Below are 16,105 nucleotides of genomic sequence, written 5' to 3' on the forward strand. Positions count from 1 at the left end.
TACATTTTACCTCTTGGACTTTACTTGTGCCATTCCTGTCACTAGGACTTCCTAATCTACCATCTCCTCTTGGAAGATTCTATCTGTTCCACAGCGGTCCCCTTGAACGTTGCTGCCTCCAAGAACTCTTACCCAATTGTAATTTCTCTCGGGTTGCTGAGCTTTCTCTGCACATCTCTGAAAAAGCTGACCTTACCCTTCCTGCGTTTTTGTAACGTCTTAGCTGCCTGTTCTCCTGCTCCTTCTGATGGTAGAGATTTCTCTGATTCAAACCAAACTAATATGGAGATAAACATTCAGCCACAGCCCAGTCAAGCTGCAAGTGAGTTTGGATAGTGTGTTAACTAACTCTGCATCTTTTTCATCTAGAGCGGGCTACTTGGATGAAGATCAGATGCGGGTGCTCTTGGAGCGGGCTCAGACAGAAGTCTTTTCTATAAAACAGAAGTTGGACAATGACTTAAAGCAGGAAAAGAAAAAACTCCACCAAAAATTAATAATTAAGAGAAGACGAGAGATGCTGCAAAAGGTATATAAGGAATTATGCTCTTGATTCTTTACATAGCCATTGTGAACACCCACCAAGTGCCGGGTTCCATGCCAGGCACTGCCATCAGAGGGCTAGAACCCAAAGGGCAACTGGGCAGGCATCCTGATGTGCCATCTACAGTTGATTGGTAGTGACTTTTTGGAATGCTGTGTCAAGATTTCTACAGGTCCTAGCAAAGCTGAGGGTTGCAGTAGGTTAGTAATGTCTGCCAGGGCAAGGGAATAGGAGTGCTGGTTCCAGTGAATAATGACTGATGGGTGCTACAACATTTATGGAGTGTTTAATTGGCACTGTGCTAAGTGTATTATGTATTTTATTTAATCCTTACATTAGCCCTATGAGGTAGATGCTACTGTTTTCTCTTTTTTTTGTTTGTTTTTGCGGTACGCGGGCCTCTCACTGTTGTGGCCCCTCCTCCGGACATGCAGTCTCAGCGGGCATGGCTCACAGGCTGCTCCGCGGCCTGTGGGATCTTCCCAGACCGGGGCAAGAACCCGTGTCCCCTGCATCGGCAGGCGGGCTCTCAACCACTGTGCCAGCAGGGGAGCCCTGTTTTCTCTTTTTTTAATGAAGACTTTGAGGCTGAGAGGGCTTAAGTGTTGTGATCTATTTGGGCTGCTATAACAAAGTACCAGACCGGGTGGCTTATAAAGAACCAAAATTTATATCTCACAGTTCTGGAGGCTGGAAGTCCAAGATCAGGGTGCCAGCAAGGTCGGGTTCTGGTGAAGGCCCTCTTCTGGTTGCAGACAGCTGACTTCTTGCTGTTAGAAGTCAGAAGGGTGGCAAGGGGGAGGGAGCTTGGTGGGTGAGTGTGGGGCCTCTTTTATAAGGGCACTAATCCCATTCAGGGGGCTCCACCCTCATGACCTATGCACCTCCCCAAGGTCCCCTCTCCTAACACCACCATGTCCCATGTTAGGTTTCAACATATGGATGTTGGGGGAACACAAGCATTCAGATCACAGTATTAAGTAATGAGGTCAAGGTCACATGTTTAGTGAGTGGCAGACGTGGAATTTAGCCCAGGCCTGTCTGACTTAGAACCTCAGCCTTGTCCTTGACACTGACCCGCTCAGCTGTTTGTGAACCTCGAGAGGGGAGAGACCAACCGGCAACCACAGAAAGGCATCATGTACTCCCTACATGCTCTGGCAGCACAGAGAGGAAGTCACTGTCTCCTGGGAAACCCGAGTTCTGGGGGACAAATGAGCAAGGCAGGAAGGACACTGCAGGGGATGGGGAGGCGTCTTGTTCAAAGGTGAAGCTCTCAGGCGAGGGTGCCCCGCTGTGCGTGGAGCTCCGAGAACATGAGAGCTGGGAGGGCAGAGGGCAGGGGCTGGAGGAGGCACGCCTGGGAAGCAGCACCTCGTCAATGAGGACAGTGTGCCGGGCTGGCAGCTGACCTTCATTCGAGGACAGTGGGGAACATTGAAGCGTTTTCAGGAGGAGAAGTGATGCCAAAAACTCGGCCTCTGTGCGCCGGTGCTGAATCAAATCTCGGAGACAGAGTTTTGGGTGAGGTAGAAAAGAATAGCTTTATTGCTTTGCCAGGCAAAGAAGGACGCAGTGGGCTCCTGCCCTGAAAAACTGTGTGTCCCAACCCGGGAGGGTTTGGTGATGAGTTCTGTAGCAGTGGTTCAAGGGCGGAGATGCTGCTAAGGATCAGGGTGTGCACAGTGCCCGCAGTTCCTTAATCTGGCCTCAGGTGGTCTCCTGATGAGCAGGTTATTACCTTCTCTGGAATGAAGAATGCTAACATCTTCCATTAGTTGGGCGTTTTAGTTCTGTAAAAGAGCTCAAAGATACTGTTATGTGTATCCCTTGGGGCGGCACCAGGACCCTGCCCCAAGGCTGCACTATTGTTTCTTGGCTGCCCCTCCCTTGTCTCTGCCTCCCCTCCCTTCCCTGATTAGCAGCTCTTCAAAAGGCTCCCATGCCCAGGAGCCCCACAGGTCCTGCTCAGTTTCAGAAGGAAGATCAGATTTGGGATTTAGGAAGCTCATGTGAGCAGCCTGCGATAGAGTTGGAGGAGCCCCAGGCTGTAGACCGTGACCAGGTCAAAATGATGAGAGTGTGTCCTGAGCATAGGAACAAGGACAGATTCAGAGGAGATACTAGATACATGGGATAACACAGGGGGTTGTCTGGTGCTATTCGGGAGGGAAAGGGAAACAATAACTTAATTTGGTTGATTAAAAACTCTGCTTTTATTATCAAGTGTTGGGCCCAGCATTCTCACCTGGACCATTGAACTCCACCCCATCTTTAGCATCACCTCATCCATCTCCACTGGCTCAAGGATCAAAGCAATGAGGCCCAAGAGCACACTTCTCTGATGGTCTGGCCTGGTTCAAGGCTAGGATCTGGAAGGATGGAAGAACTGCATATATTTCAGCAGTTTGCCATGAGTACTCTTTCTTACGGCTGCTTTTGATAAATCTTGTGAGTGGTACAGTGTTAGAACATAGCTCCACAAAGGCACAGGTTTGTGTCATATCCTCAGCTCTGAGGACACATTGTAGGTGCTCAGCCAATATTGTAGAAGGAAGGAATTGACACTCTCTGGTCACCAGGACCTATGAACAAGACATATTTGCACAAAATAGAACCCAGACTGTCCACAGGTGCACTATTGTTAATAATACCGTGATGTACATCTCTATGCATGTCAGCTTTTTCCCAGCACAGGGCCTTTATGCCTACTGCTCTTTCTCCCAGGAATATCCTTTCCCCCATCTTAACCCAACTGAGATATGACCTCATCCCTCAGGTCTCCCTTGGGTCTCCTTCTTTTTCTTTTTTTTTTAAAGAAGAAGATGTTGGGGGTAGGAGTTAATTAATTAATTAATTTATTTATTTATGGCTGTGTTGGGTCTTTGTTTCTGTGTGAGGGCTTTCTCTAGTTGTGGCAAGCGGGGGCCACTCCTCATCGCGGTGCGTCGGCCTCTCACCATCGCGGCCTCTCTCGTTGCGGAGTACAGGCTCCAGACGCGCAGGCTCAGTCGTTGTGGACCACGGGCCCAGTCGCTCCGCGGCTTGTGGGATCCTCCCAGACCAGGGCTCGAACCCATGTCCCCTGCATTAGCAGGCAGACTCCCAACCACTGTGCCACCAGGGAAGCCGGGTCTCCTTCTTTATTTTTTTAACTTTTTAAAATTAGTAGCAGCATATTATTACTATAATTACTCTTGGTGGTGATTCGCCTTTATTGTTGTTGTTTTTTTTTCCATTATGTTTTACTACAGGATATTGAATATAGTTCCCCGTGCTATACAATAGGACCTTGTTGTTTATCCATTTGGGTCTCCTTCTTTAAAAGGCCTTCTGTGACCTCCTCATTTAAATTGTCTCTCATGGATCTCAGGGGGATTTTCTCTTAGGATATCTCAATTTTCAGTTCCTATGTGCCTGGGACTTGGTAATAATAATAGCAGACATTCATTGATGCCAATTCTGCACCAGGCCCTCCTCTAAGAGTTACACGTGTCTTCAGCAACTCATTGCATCCTCACAACTACTCTGTGAAGTAGATCCTATTATTATCCCCATTTTACAGATTAGGCAGTAGAGGCCCAGACAGGGCCAGACACTCATTTTGGGTGGCTCAGCTTGTAAGTGGAAAAGCCGGGATAGGAGCCCAGGTGGTCTGCCTCTTGGGTTTTACCTGCTCAATAGATAACGTGTTCAATAAATGTTGAACAAATGAAGTTTTCACTACATTTTGGGTTATTTTCTGAAGAATAGTTTTGTTTTTTTGGGAATCAACTTTATTGATTCATTTAAAAACGGTGCAACCTCAAACAAAGGAGGTACTGCTAAAAGCTCAGTTGGGTGAGGCAGATTAAGCCTTTTGCTTAAATCCTCACCATAAATCTTTGAATTATGAAATTTGCCACCCCTTGCCTCTGGAATACTGTGACTAACATAGACAGAGGCAGATTTTGTCTAGTCCAGAAGAAGAGAGCAAGATAGAGAGAATAGAGAGAATATTATATCTGAGTGAAGGAAGAGAAAAAAGGATGTCCTGGATCCTTCTTTGAAACAAATGAGTAAAAGGTGGTCACATTTTACTAACGATCAACCAGGTTACACATTCTTCTCCTTTGGGGAGGATGTGTTAAGAAGATAAAAACCTTAATAGAAATTTCCTCTCTTGTTGTCTAAGGCTTGACTATGGGGAGAAATCAAGAGTCCTTCCAATCCGGAACATGCTCTTGCAGTATTTCTGTCCTATTAGCCTATTTGCATAAAAATCTTAGTTGGTTTTAGAAGAGCAAAGCATTTATTCAGAGTTTCCATTTCGTGGTTCAATTCTCCTCTGCTGCTACTTTGGCAATCTCCATTGGTCTTTAAATTGTTACTTTTTTTGTTTTCAAGAATAATTTGCTAAATGTGAGGTGACTGGGGAAAGAGCTGTTGACAGTCTGTGCTTCCTGCAACCAGAGTGTTTTCCCCAAGGGCTGTACAACCGAGTCCCACCCCCTGTTAATTGTCTGTTCTGGAACTCCTGCCAGCACAAGGAGCAGCGGAGGGAGCGGCTGTCCATCGCTGAAGCCTTCGGGGCGGCTGAGGATGCTCGCCAGTACATGGGCCAGTGGCGGAGCCTGGTGGCCGAGCACAGCGCCGCCCTGGAGGAGCTGCAGGAGCGCCTGGACCAGGCTGCCCTGGACGAGCTCAGGGCCCTGACCCTCTCACTGTCCGAGAAAGCCACAGAGCAGCTGCGGCGGCTGCAGAACTCGGTGATGACCCAGGAGCTGCTCAAGCGCGGGGTCCCCTGGCTCTTCCTGCAGCAGATCCTGGAGGAGCACAGCAGGGACCTGGCCGCCCGGGCCGAGCGGCTCGAGGGCGAGGAGAGGGAGAGGGGCCAGGAGGGCATCCAGGGCGTGAGGCAGAGACTGAAGGACGATGCTCTGGAGGCCTCCACGGAGGAGCAGGCGGAGCTGAGACACTGGGAGCACTTGATCTTCACGTGAGTTTTAATCCCTGTGTGTTTTCATCGCCTCCCCTCCTCCCACTGGTGGGGGAGGGATTCCACCGCCTGGTTACGGGCATGGCCAGACACGTGCCATCTGACGCTGGACAGCAGTGTTTTAGTCACTTACACCCACAGTCCAGGGAAGACGGGCAGTGCATGTCCCCCCAGGGCCACTCAGGGGTTGCAGAGCAAACAACCAGGGCTCGTGGGAGGCAGGCTTTGTATTTGGGTTGGCCAAAAAGTTCGGGTTTTTCACGTGAGGGGGGAAACGAACACACTTTTTGGCCAATGCAAAAGCAACAGGAGGGTGAGGTGCCCCCTGGTTCCCGTGGGAGGATGTGATGGGCTTGTTTGCAGAATTACAGGCTGGCAGGGAACTGAAACCCACTGCTCATGAGTAAGCGGGAATTGCGCCTGGTCCCCGTGATGAGAAGTGTTGTGTGAAGAGGGGAGCTTGTCCACCGGAGCAGGGTGGGGAGGGGAACTTATAGTTAAGCCACATGAGGCCCTCCCTGTGTCAGCAGATGTCGGGGAGCACATGGTAGTGGGCCTTCATTCCAGGCCTTATGGCCCGCTGCACCATCTCTTTACGGGGCCCCTTCATTCATTGAATTCAAGAACCATGGAATAACATCCATTTCTGACTAGGATGCTGTAAGCCATGGCCCGCCAGCAATCCTGGTGTAATAATTTTAAAATAATGGATAAATTGCACCACTAATGTTTTTAAAGCCATTGGAGAGGTATGGAAGCAATGAGGACAAGTTAAAATCAAATTCCAGAGGGGCCACTGTTGACAGTCCTTCACTCCCCTGCAGCATTCACCAGCTCTTTGTGCAGACTGAGATTTGCTGTGGCCCAAAAGGGGCCACCAGCTGTGTGATAGACACCAGCAAAGCTTTGGCAACTGTTTAGGGCTGGCACGTTAGATTGGAAACTGGAGGAGCCTTGAACACGGCCCACGTGGGGCTACAGAGAGGAATGAAATGTGGGCAGTGTAGACCAAAAACCTGCGTTTAAATCCCAGCACTGCCACCAACTGTCTGAGTGTAGGCAAGTTACTTAACTTCTCTGAGCCTCATCTTTCTTGCCTGTAGAATGGGATGGCAATGATAAGTCACTTACGGTGCTTTCAGCAGCACGTGATACTATTGGGTTGTTAGAAGGTAAAGAAAGCATTTTATAAGAAGTCGGGGGGTAAATTTTCTAGTTTTGATTCCATGACCCAATGATACTATCAAGGATCCAGCCCTTAACATCCTTCTGCTCCACTATACTCAGTGTGCTAATTTGGTCTTTGGGCTCAGCCCCACATGGTTTCAGGATGGCTGCTGCAGCTCCAGGTGTCACATACATCATCTCTTTTTTTTTTTTTGTGGTACGCGGGCCTATCACTGCTGTGGCCTCTCCCGTTGTGGAGCACAGGCTCCGGACGCGCAGGCTCGGCGGCCATGGCTCACGGGCCCAGCCACTCCGCGGCATGTGGGATCTTCCCGGACCGGAGCACGAACCCGTGTCCCCTGCATCGGCAGGTGGACTCTCAACCACTGCGCCACCAGGGAAGCCCTATGTCAGTCTTTTAACACAACCCTTGGTCTGCAATAAGTGGATGATAAGAGGTAGCTGCTCTCATCACCACCATCATTCCTGTGCTGGAAGAACTCAGATTATCAGGAGGAAAACAGACACATAAATAGATGATGGTGGTACACAAAGCAGGAGTAATTAACCAGGTAACCATATGGAGGATTAGGATCCTTACCAAGCTCTGAAGTGGTGCCGGCCACTGACCTGGTACTGGGAGCCAGAGACAAGGGGACACTACCCACTGTTGCCTTGCTGAGGCGGCGCAAGACTAGGCGGTGGAACAGCTGGGTGGATCCTTGTCTGGGTGTGAAGAGGGGAGACCAGTCTCACCGCATGAAAGACACAATCAAACCCCCCAGCAACAGCAGCGCAGTGAAGATGAACAGTAACCTCCATCTTCCCAGTCTGTTTATTTAGAGTAGTGTAGACTGTTTACACATAAGGGCGTAACTGTGCCCGTTTGGCTATAACATAGCGCTCTTTTCCTTTTAACCAACGGACCCACCCATCAATATTCCTTAAAGGAACCAACCAACCCAGAAAACACTATTGAAGCGAATAAACAAAACCAAAGCCCTTTGACTATTCTTTCCTCGGTATGGCCACTCCACAGTTCAATTTGGATTTTAGCCACAATTTCAATTCTGAATTGAATTGAAGCCCTTTTGATTAGAAAAGGTTGCATCGACATAGGCTTATGGAGGGGGTGTTGGGGGTGGGCGTTGGGGGAGGGTAGAGGAAGGCGTCCTTCTCAGTCTGTCTGCTCGGTCCATCTGTCCCCCTCCTCTATTGATCCTGCATGCTGCTCGCTGGACGTCAGTGGTCCTCCCCATCTGCACCGAGGCCTGAGCTCTCCTTGAACCCTTTCAGGGATACGAAATAGCAGAGCATCGTTCTGCAGTGCCCATCCTTCCTTGGTGGCAGTTACATCCCATGGAACAAGGTCTTCCTGGCCTCAAGGATGCAGTGCCTCCTCCTTAAGTGCTCATTCCCAGGGACTGACCTTGCTGCCAGGGAGGAGAGGTCCCAGGTGTTCGCAGAGGGTGAGATTGTCTTGGTTTAGATGAAGTGACCTCTCGCCTCCTTCTCATCTCTCTTTCTTTATGGTTCTGTCCTTGTTTAGTTCACAATCTTTGTTAGTTTTTTGTTTTCTTGAACAAACAAGATGCTGTCTTCTCCAAGCCCATACAAATCAGATCCTTAAATGCCACTTCTTATTCCCACCAGTTGTTCTCAGCAGCAATTATTCAGCTCAATCTACATTCGACCAAAGTCTCTTTGCTCGATCCAGCCTGCTTTGGGCTCTTCAAAGTGTGTGGATTGGACATGACATTCCCATTATTGGATGGTCATCTTCTTTGATTCATGTGGTTCCATTTTGCAGGGAGTATTATTAAAGCAGCCGCCGATTGAGTCGTTCAACAGGAAAAGAGAGATCTCACTTTGGTATCAGAAAGCTCTTTATGATTTTCCTAAGGGTTAAAGGGGGTCAACTAACAATACACACAATCTGAGTCTGCTTATATACTTTGCTTAAGACCCTAAAAGATTGTAGCCTTTATTTCTGAGGCATTAAGTAGAAATGGCTTTGCACAATAGTTTTGAAACATATTTTTATAAGCTTCTCAATTTCAAGCAAGAGAGAGTTGCTATAAACCTGGTCCTATAAAATAAGAATTAATAAGGATGCATATTTTGCCAGGGAAAGTGTCTTTGAGACCTTTTTGCTAAACTCCTGCCTGGATTTTAAATTCCTTCAGGGCAAAGACCCTATCTCCTATATTTCTGTATTATCTTGGTGCCTACCTAGTGGAGGATTAAAGCCAGACCACCCTGGGCCAATCTGGTTTGAAGATGGGCAAGAATAAAAACTCAGATTCATTTCAGAGTTGCTTTCACCTTGGAGTCCACGTAAGCAGCAAACACGTGGGGCAAAGATTCTCCACGAGGGAAGGTACAAAGGAACAGCTACAGTTTCCTTAAGTGCTTCAGAAAAATTGGTGAGTCCTAGGGAACCCAAGACATGGGCTTGGGGCCTTCAGACCGCTTCTGTCTGGGGGCCCAAGTCAGCCCTTTCGGTCTTATTCTGTTTCCACGAGAGAACTTTCTAGGTGAGCTGATGTCCCACAGGCCCACATGAAGATTTTTTGAGTGACCAATGAACAGACACATGTTGCCCAAAGCAGGACAGAAGAGATGGCCTCCCTCTAGATGCTGTCTCCTGGGTCAGGGAGGACGTTCCGTCCAGAAGTCCCAGCAGACCTCCTCTTCCGTCTCGTTGGCCAGACTGGATCCCCAGAGGTGGGAAAGAGAGCCTGTGGCCGTTCTCCCCCGTAGAGTGGCTGTAGGCCTTGCCTGGGAGGAAGAGGGGGACATTCCTTAATTTCCTAATTTGTGGGCTTCCCTGGTGGCGCAGTGGTTGAGAGTCCGCCTGCCGATGCAGGGGACGCAGGGAGTCGTTCAACAGGAAAAGAGAGATCTCACTTTGGTATCAGAAAGCTCTTTATGATTTTCCTAAGGGTTAAAGGGGGTCAACTAACAATACACACAATCTGAGTCTGCTTATATACTTTGCTTAAGACCCTAAAAGATTGTAGCCTTTATTTCTGAGGCATTAAGTAGAAATGGCTTTGCACAATAGTTTTGAAACATATTTTTATAAGCTTCTCAATTTCAAGCAAGAGAGAGTTGCTATAAACCTGGTCCTATAAAATAAGAATTAATAAGGATGCATATTTTGCCAGGGAAAGTGTCTTTGAGACCTTTTTGCTAAACTCCTGCCTGGATTTTAAATTCCTTCAGGGCAAAGACCCTATCTCCTATATTTCTGTATTATCTTGGTGCCTACCTAGTGGAGGATTAAAGCCAGACCACCCTGGGCCAATCTGGTTTGAAGATGGGCAAGAATAAAAACTCAGATTCATTTCAGAGTTGCTTTCACCTTGGAGTCCACGTAAGCAGCAAACACGTGGGGCAAAGATTCTCCACGAGGGAAGGTACAAAGGAACAGCTACAGTTTCCTTAAGTGCTTCAGAAAAATTGGTGAGTCCTAGGGAACCCAAGACATGGGCTTGGGGCCTTCAGACCGCTTCTGTCTGGGGGCCCAAGTCAGCCCTTTCGGTCTTATTCTGTTTCCACGAGAGAACTTTCTAGGTGAGCTGATGTCCCACAGGCCCACATGAAGATTTTTTGAGTGACCAATGAACAGACACATGTTGCCCAAAGCAGGACAGAAGAGATGGCCTCCCTCTAGATGCTGTCTCCTGGGTCAGGGAGGACGTTCCGTCCAGAAGTCCCAGCAGACCTCCTCTTCCGTCTCGTTGGCCAGACTGGATCCCCAGAGGTGGGAAAGAGAGCCTGTGGCCGTTCTCCCCCGTAGAGTGGCTGTAGGCCTTGCCTGGGAGGAAGAGGGGGACATTCCTTAATTTCCTAATTTGTGGGCTTCCCTGGTGGCGCAGTGGTTGAGAGTCCGCCTGCCGATGCAGGGGACGCAGGTTTGTGCCCCGGTCTGGGAAGATCCCACATGCCGCGGAGCGGCTGGGCCCGTGAGCCATGGCCGCTGAGCCTGTGCGTCCGGAGCCTGTGCTCCGCAACGGGAGAGGCCACAACAGTGAGAGGCCCGCATACCGCAAAAAAAAAAAAAAAAAAATTTCCTCATTTGTAAATTGAGGATTGAGTTGCCAAAGGATTAGTGAGGATGCAGGTAAATGTTTCCTGGGGCTGGCATAATAAAGCACCACAGGCCAGGGGCTTTAAAACAACAAAAATGTATTGTCTCCCAGTTCTGGAGGCCAGAAGTCCAAATCAAGGTGTTGGCAGGGTCATGCTCTGTCTGAAGTTTCCAGGAGAGAATCTGATCCCCACCTTGCTCTTAGCTTCTGCTGTTGCTACAATCCTCAGCACTTGTTGGCTTGTAGACCCATCATCACATGGCCTTCTTGTGTGTGTGTCTTCTCTTCTTTGAAGGACACCAGTCATATTGGATTAAGCGTCCACCCTATTGCAATATGACCCCATCTTAACTTACTTCTAAACTGCCTCCGCAAAGACCCTGTTTCCAAATATGATCACGTTCAGAGGTACCAGGGGTTAGGACTTGAACATATCTTTTGGGAGGTCACAGTCAGCCCCTAACGGTAAATCACTCTGCATGGTTTCCAGCACGGAATAGGTTTTCCCTAAATGAGAGCTGTCGCTCATCATCCTATAAAGACCCAGCACAAGGCCGCCCTTCCCCATGACCTGCCGAGTTGGGCATCTCTCCTGGGCTGCTGGTCCCTACTTACAGTCAGCGGCTGGCCAGGCCCGGTGGACAGTTCTTTGTCTTCGTGTCTGTTCTAAACGGAGACAGGCTCTCTTCAAGGTCATGAGCGCCGGGACGCCTGTTGCCTGCTCCCAGGCTTGTCTCATTCAACTCTGAATTCTTAGCTCCGATATGATGTTGTGTCTATCATGACACACATTAGATGCTCAAGAAATCCTTGTGGAATGAACGCCCGATTAAGGAGATGGTGTTTTTTTTTCCAGACGTGGATTTGACTAGTGGAGTTTGAGCTTTGAATTTACACTTTCCCCCCAGCACAACCCACACTGTCTTCTCTCCACTAAACCGTATCACTGTCCTTGCTTTTCCAGGAAGCTCTGGTCCTCTGCCTTCTCCCTGTCCGAAGAGGAGCTGCTCGGGATGAGGCAGGAAGTTCACGGCTGCTTTGCTCAGATGGACAGGAGCTTGGCCCTTCCCAAAATCCGGGCCCGAGTCCTGCTGCAGCAATTTCAAACCGCATGGCGAGAAGCAGAGTTCCTGAAATTGGACCAGGCGCTGGCCGCCCCTGAGCTGCAGGTAGGATGGGCATCTCGGGGCCTCGTGGGTGCAGAAGCGGGGCCTCCTCTGGCAGTTGATACTGTAGGATCTGGCTCTGCCACCCACCCTCAGCTCATCTCCCACCCTCTCCTCTCTGGCTCTGTTGGCGTCAGCCGTTCCTGGAAGCACCTTAAGTTCTGTAGTGGACACACTGGTACCTGGACTTTGCACTGTCCACCAGTGGCCCTGAGTCTCTGCCACTCACGGCTCACAGCTGTGCCCCTCTCCTGAGCATTCCCCTCAGCGATGGGAGCCACCTGCCCTGAAAGGTGACTCTTCCTCCTGCCCCCTCCCTTGGCCACAGCCAGTGACCCCCCTCAGAGTACTTCTGTAAGTGGCACAAGGAGGATGCTCAGCTCAGGTGGAAAAGGGCATCTCTCACCCTGGGCCTCGGAGGGTGATGATTGACAGATGCCTGTGGTGAGCAGGTGTTATGGGCCACAGACGAGGCAACTCTTGGGTGCAGGGTTTACTCTGGAGCCCCTTATGGACCAGTCAAGGCCAGACGCTACCTGAGACCTCCACCGTGCGTGGCCCTTTCCCCCTCCTGTCCTGGTTCCCTCACCCGCTACGCCTTGCTCAGAGGTCCTCTCTCCGGAAACTGCATGCACCCCAGTCCCTGCCTCCGGCTCTGCCTCTGGGGAATCCCACCTGAGACAAGGCCTTTGAACTTGCTGTTTCCTCTGCCAAGAACATCACAGGGCCAGCTCTTTATGGTCTCGTCACATCTCAGTTCAGATGTGTCACCTGCACAGTGGTCTTCCCTGACCGCTATCCAAGATCACCACTTTCCCAGGCGTCCTTTATCACATGCTGCATTCCCGCTTCTTCAGAGAATTGATTGCTATCTGCAATGTCCTGGTCTCTCGACTTACGGTCTGTGCTCCCACTGCCAACAAGCTCCCTGTTTGTAGTTCCCACTCACCACTCCATCCCAGCACCTAGAAGGCGCCTGGTGCATAATAGGTGTGCAATGAATTTTATTGACTGAACCAACCAACCACCGGATGTGGGTGGAATGCGGGGACTTCCCTTGAGTTGATATTATGTTGAGATTGAAAACAATTCGAATCACTTACACTTCCAGTAGCTCATCTGTGGTTCACAGCAGGGCCAGGAGGTAGAGATTTTGTCCCCATTCTACAGATGAAAGCACCAGCCAGCAGAGGAAAAGTGATTGACCGACGTAGGAGGACGTAGAAGGACTCGTCTTGGAGCTGGTGCTTTCTGACTTTAAACCTGCTGCTTCTCCTGGAGGAGAAAACAAAATTTGGGCACATCTTTGGTGCTCTCTGCCCAGCTATAAGTTCTACCATGATCTCAAGACCCCCTGTGGTCTGACCCCGATCAGTCACGCGCTGGTAAACTGACTCTCATTGGGGGTTCAGAGTTCCTGATTTGTAGCATTTGCCTATTTCCCTGGTGTAAATACTCCTTCCAAGGCCAATTTCAGGCTACTGACTTGACATCGCTGTGCGTGGGGCTGGGAGGGATGCACACGATCTGCCCCACCCCCGCCCCACTCTGGCTTCCCCCTCTTCCAGTGCCAGTCCTTGCTCTGGGCTTCAGAGTCTTACCCACCAGCCTAGCTCTGTTCCTAAGAGGGGTTGACCCCCAATTTCCTCTTTTTGGTATTATGACCATTAGATCAGGAGATAAAAACTATAGTTCACTCATGGCATTAGCTGAGCCCAGCCCGAGTTTTTGAAGACATTGGGTGCAGGAGTCAGGAAGCTCACCATCTAGTTCTTAGGGCTCCCATGATGTGGCTGAGGCCACCGATTCTGTTCTGGCCTCAGTCTCCTCCTCTGTCAAATGGGGGTCTCCGAACTCAGTGAATTGCTGTGTACGTGCTTGCTTCCTCTGAGTGCGCTGGGGCAGGCCCTGAGGACATGGGAGGTCTTCTCTTGCATTATCACCATGGCCATAGGCGCCGGGTCAGAGTCTGGTGGGCAGGCCTGAGTCCAGGTCTAGAGCAGGCTCTGGGAGATCATGACAGTGAAAGAGTGGAGGAAGGGTGGGTATGTGAGCCGGGAAGGGAGGAGGACTGGCCCTCATGGGGAGTGACCACCAGCCACGTATTGCACCAGGCATCTTAGATGTGGTGTGTGTTGTGTTGGTCATGCTACATTATGCTGTACTGCATGGTGTTTTGTTTTGCTATGTTATGTTATGTCATGTCCTATTGTTATATTCTCATTTATGCTACATTCCGTTATAGCATGTTGTTATGTTCTATCGTGTTGTGTTACAGTATGCTGTATTGTTATATTTTTCTGTTTATTATGTTACATTTATGTTCCATTGTGTTATGGTCTTGCGGTAATCCTATGAGGTAGGTATCATTAGCTCCATTTTACAGGTCTGGAAACTGAGGCTCAGAGAGTGTAGCATCTGCTACACTCATTCATTCATTTGCTGAATATCAATTTACTGAGCACCTACAACCTCTTCTCTTTTTTAATTATTTATTTTATTTATTTCTTTTCTTTCTCTTTTTTTTTCTCTGGCTGTGTTGGGTCTTCGCTATGGAAGCGCGGGCTTCTCTTTGTGGCGTGCGGGCTCCGGGCAGGCTCCAGAGCGCGTACGTGGGCTCTGTAGTTCTTGTGGTATATGGACTCTCTCATTGAGGCGTGCGAGCTCAGTAGTTGTGTTACGCAGGCTTTGTCGCCCCGCCACCTGTGGGATCTTAGTTCCCTGACCAGGGATCGAATCTGGGTCCCCTGCGTTGGAAGGCGGATTCTTTACCACTGGAGCACCAGGGAAGTCCCACACAACCTCTTCTTTGACCCCTCTCACCCTTGCTCTGGGCCTCAGGTCTTCAGGGTCTGGAACCTTCTATTCCCACATTTTCACACTCCTGACACCTTGTCATGCGGGGCTCTGCTGCAATGTCACTTCTTTACATTTGTGAGAAGCTGGTATGTGTGTGTAGGTTGTGCAGACTGTTATTCTAGGAGGATGGTATGTGTTAAAGCCCACGCATAATGCCTCCTTGAATGCATGCGTACGGATGTCCTCAGCAGCCGTTCACCTCTGCAGGCGTGTCCCCATCCGCCTAATGTAAGATAATAGCCAGCATGCTTATTCCGTCTCCTTGTCTTCATGGCACTCACCAACCCTCTGAGAGTGTCTTGGTCAGTTATTTGTTTTCATGTTTGCTGATTTTTTCCTCCGCTATTTTGTCAGCCTCCCAAGGACAAGGACCTCTTCCGTCCTGTGCCTGCTCACAGAGGCTGACAGGTTGAGGTCCCCCACTGGAGAGGAGGTGGACGCAGGTGGGGCCGCTATCTGTCTGACTGCAAAGCTCCGGCTCTGCCCACGAGCACCCCTCGCCTCCCTTTGGCGGGACAAGCTCCCAAAGTATGCCAAGACCGAAGGCCCATGAACGGAGTCCATTCCAGGAGAGTGTTCATCTCTCCTCCCCTCCCTGGCTAAGACAGCTGTGCGGTGCCAGGAGCTGCAGGAGCCTCTCTGGGCTTGGGGAGACCAGGGGATGCACCAACCTACTGGCGATCACTTTCTCGCCCATGTTTTCTCCCCTCTCTCCAGCCACAGTCCAAGGCAAGGAAGCCACGCTCCAAGAGCAAAAGCAAGACAGACCTTTTAAAGAAGTGCACTGAAGAAAAAATTCAGCTCTTTGAGGAACAGGCCCCCGAAGACCTGGTTGAAAAGGTCAGTGTTCCATCTGTCACTCCTCATAGCACATGGCAGGGCTGGCAGCCGCCCAGTTTAAGGGCACACAGAGCCCTTGGGGGCTGTGACTGTCCATCTCCACCCAGCACCTGTTTTTTTCTTTTTACCGTCTTTATTGGAGTATAATTGCTTTACAATGGTGTGTTAGTTTCTGCTGTATAACAAAGTGAACCAGCTCTACATATACACATATCCCCGTATCTCCTCCCTCTTGAGTCTCCCTCCCACCCTCCCTATCCCACCCCTCTAGTTGGTCACAGAGCACAGAGCTGATCTCCCTGTGCTCTGCAGCTGCTTGCCACTAGCTCTCTATTTTGCATTTGGTAGTGTATATATGTCCATGCCACTCTCTCACTTCGCCCCAGCTTCCCCTTCCTCCTCCCCGCAGCACCTGGTTTTTACATTGTGTTCCTGCAGGTGGGACCCGCCGCCC

At 49.9% G+C, this 16,105-nt stretch overlaps 1 protein-coding gene across 1 annotated transcript in view; it reads left to right on the forward strand.

Moving 5' to 3' along the window:
- EVC2 (EvC ciliary complex subunit 2) overlaps nt 1-16,105 on the forward strand; it is a 145,743-nt gene that overhangs the window by 88,838 nt on the left and 40,800 nt on the right. Inside the window, exons 13-16 of the mRNA XM_007462462.1 lie at nt 370-529; nt 5,068-5,522; nt 11,751-11,955; nt 15,529-15,651. Of these exons, the coding sequence (XP_007462524.1) occupies nt 370-529; nt 5,068-5,522; nt 11,751-11,955; nt 15,529-15,651 (943 nt within the window). The remainder of the gene's footprint in view (nt 1-369; nt 530-5,067; nt 5,523-11,750; nt 11,956-15,528; nt 15,652-16,105) is intronic.

This window comes from Lipotes vexillifer, unplaced genomic scaffold (assembly GCF_000442215.2).
Source record: "Lipotes vexillifer unplaced genomic scaffold, Lipotes_vexillifer_v1.1 scaffold1824, whole genome shotgun sequence".
NCBI classification, from domain to species: domain Eukaryota; kingdom Metazoa; phylum Chordata; class Mammalia; order Artiodactyla; family Lipotidae; genus Lipotes; species Lipotes vexillifer.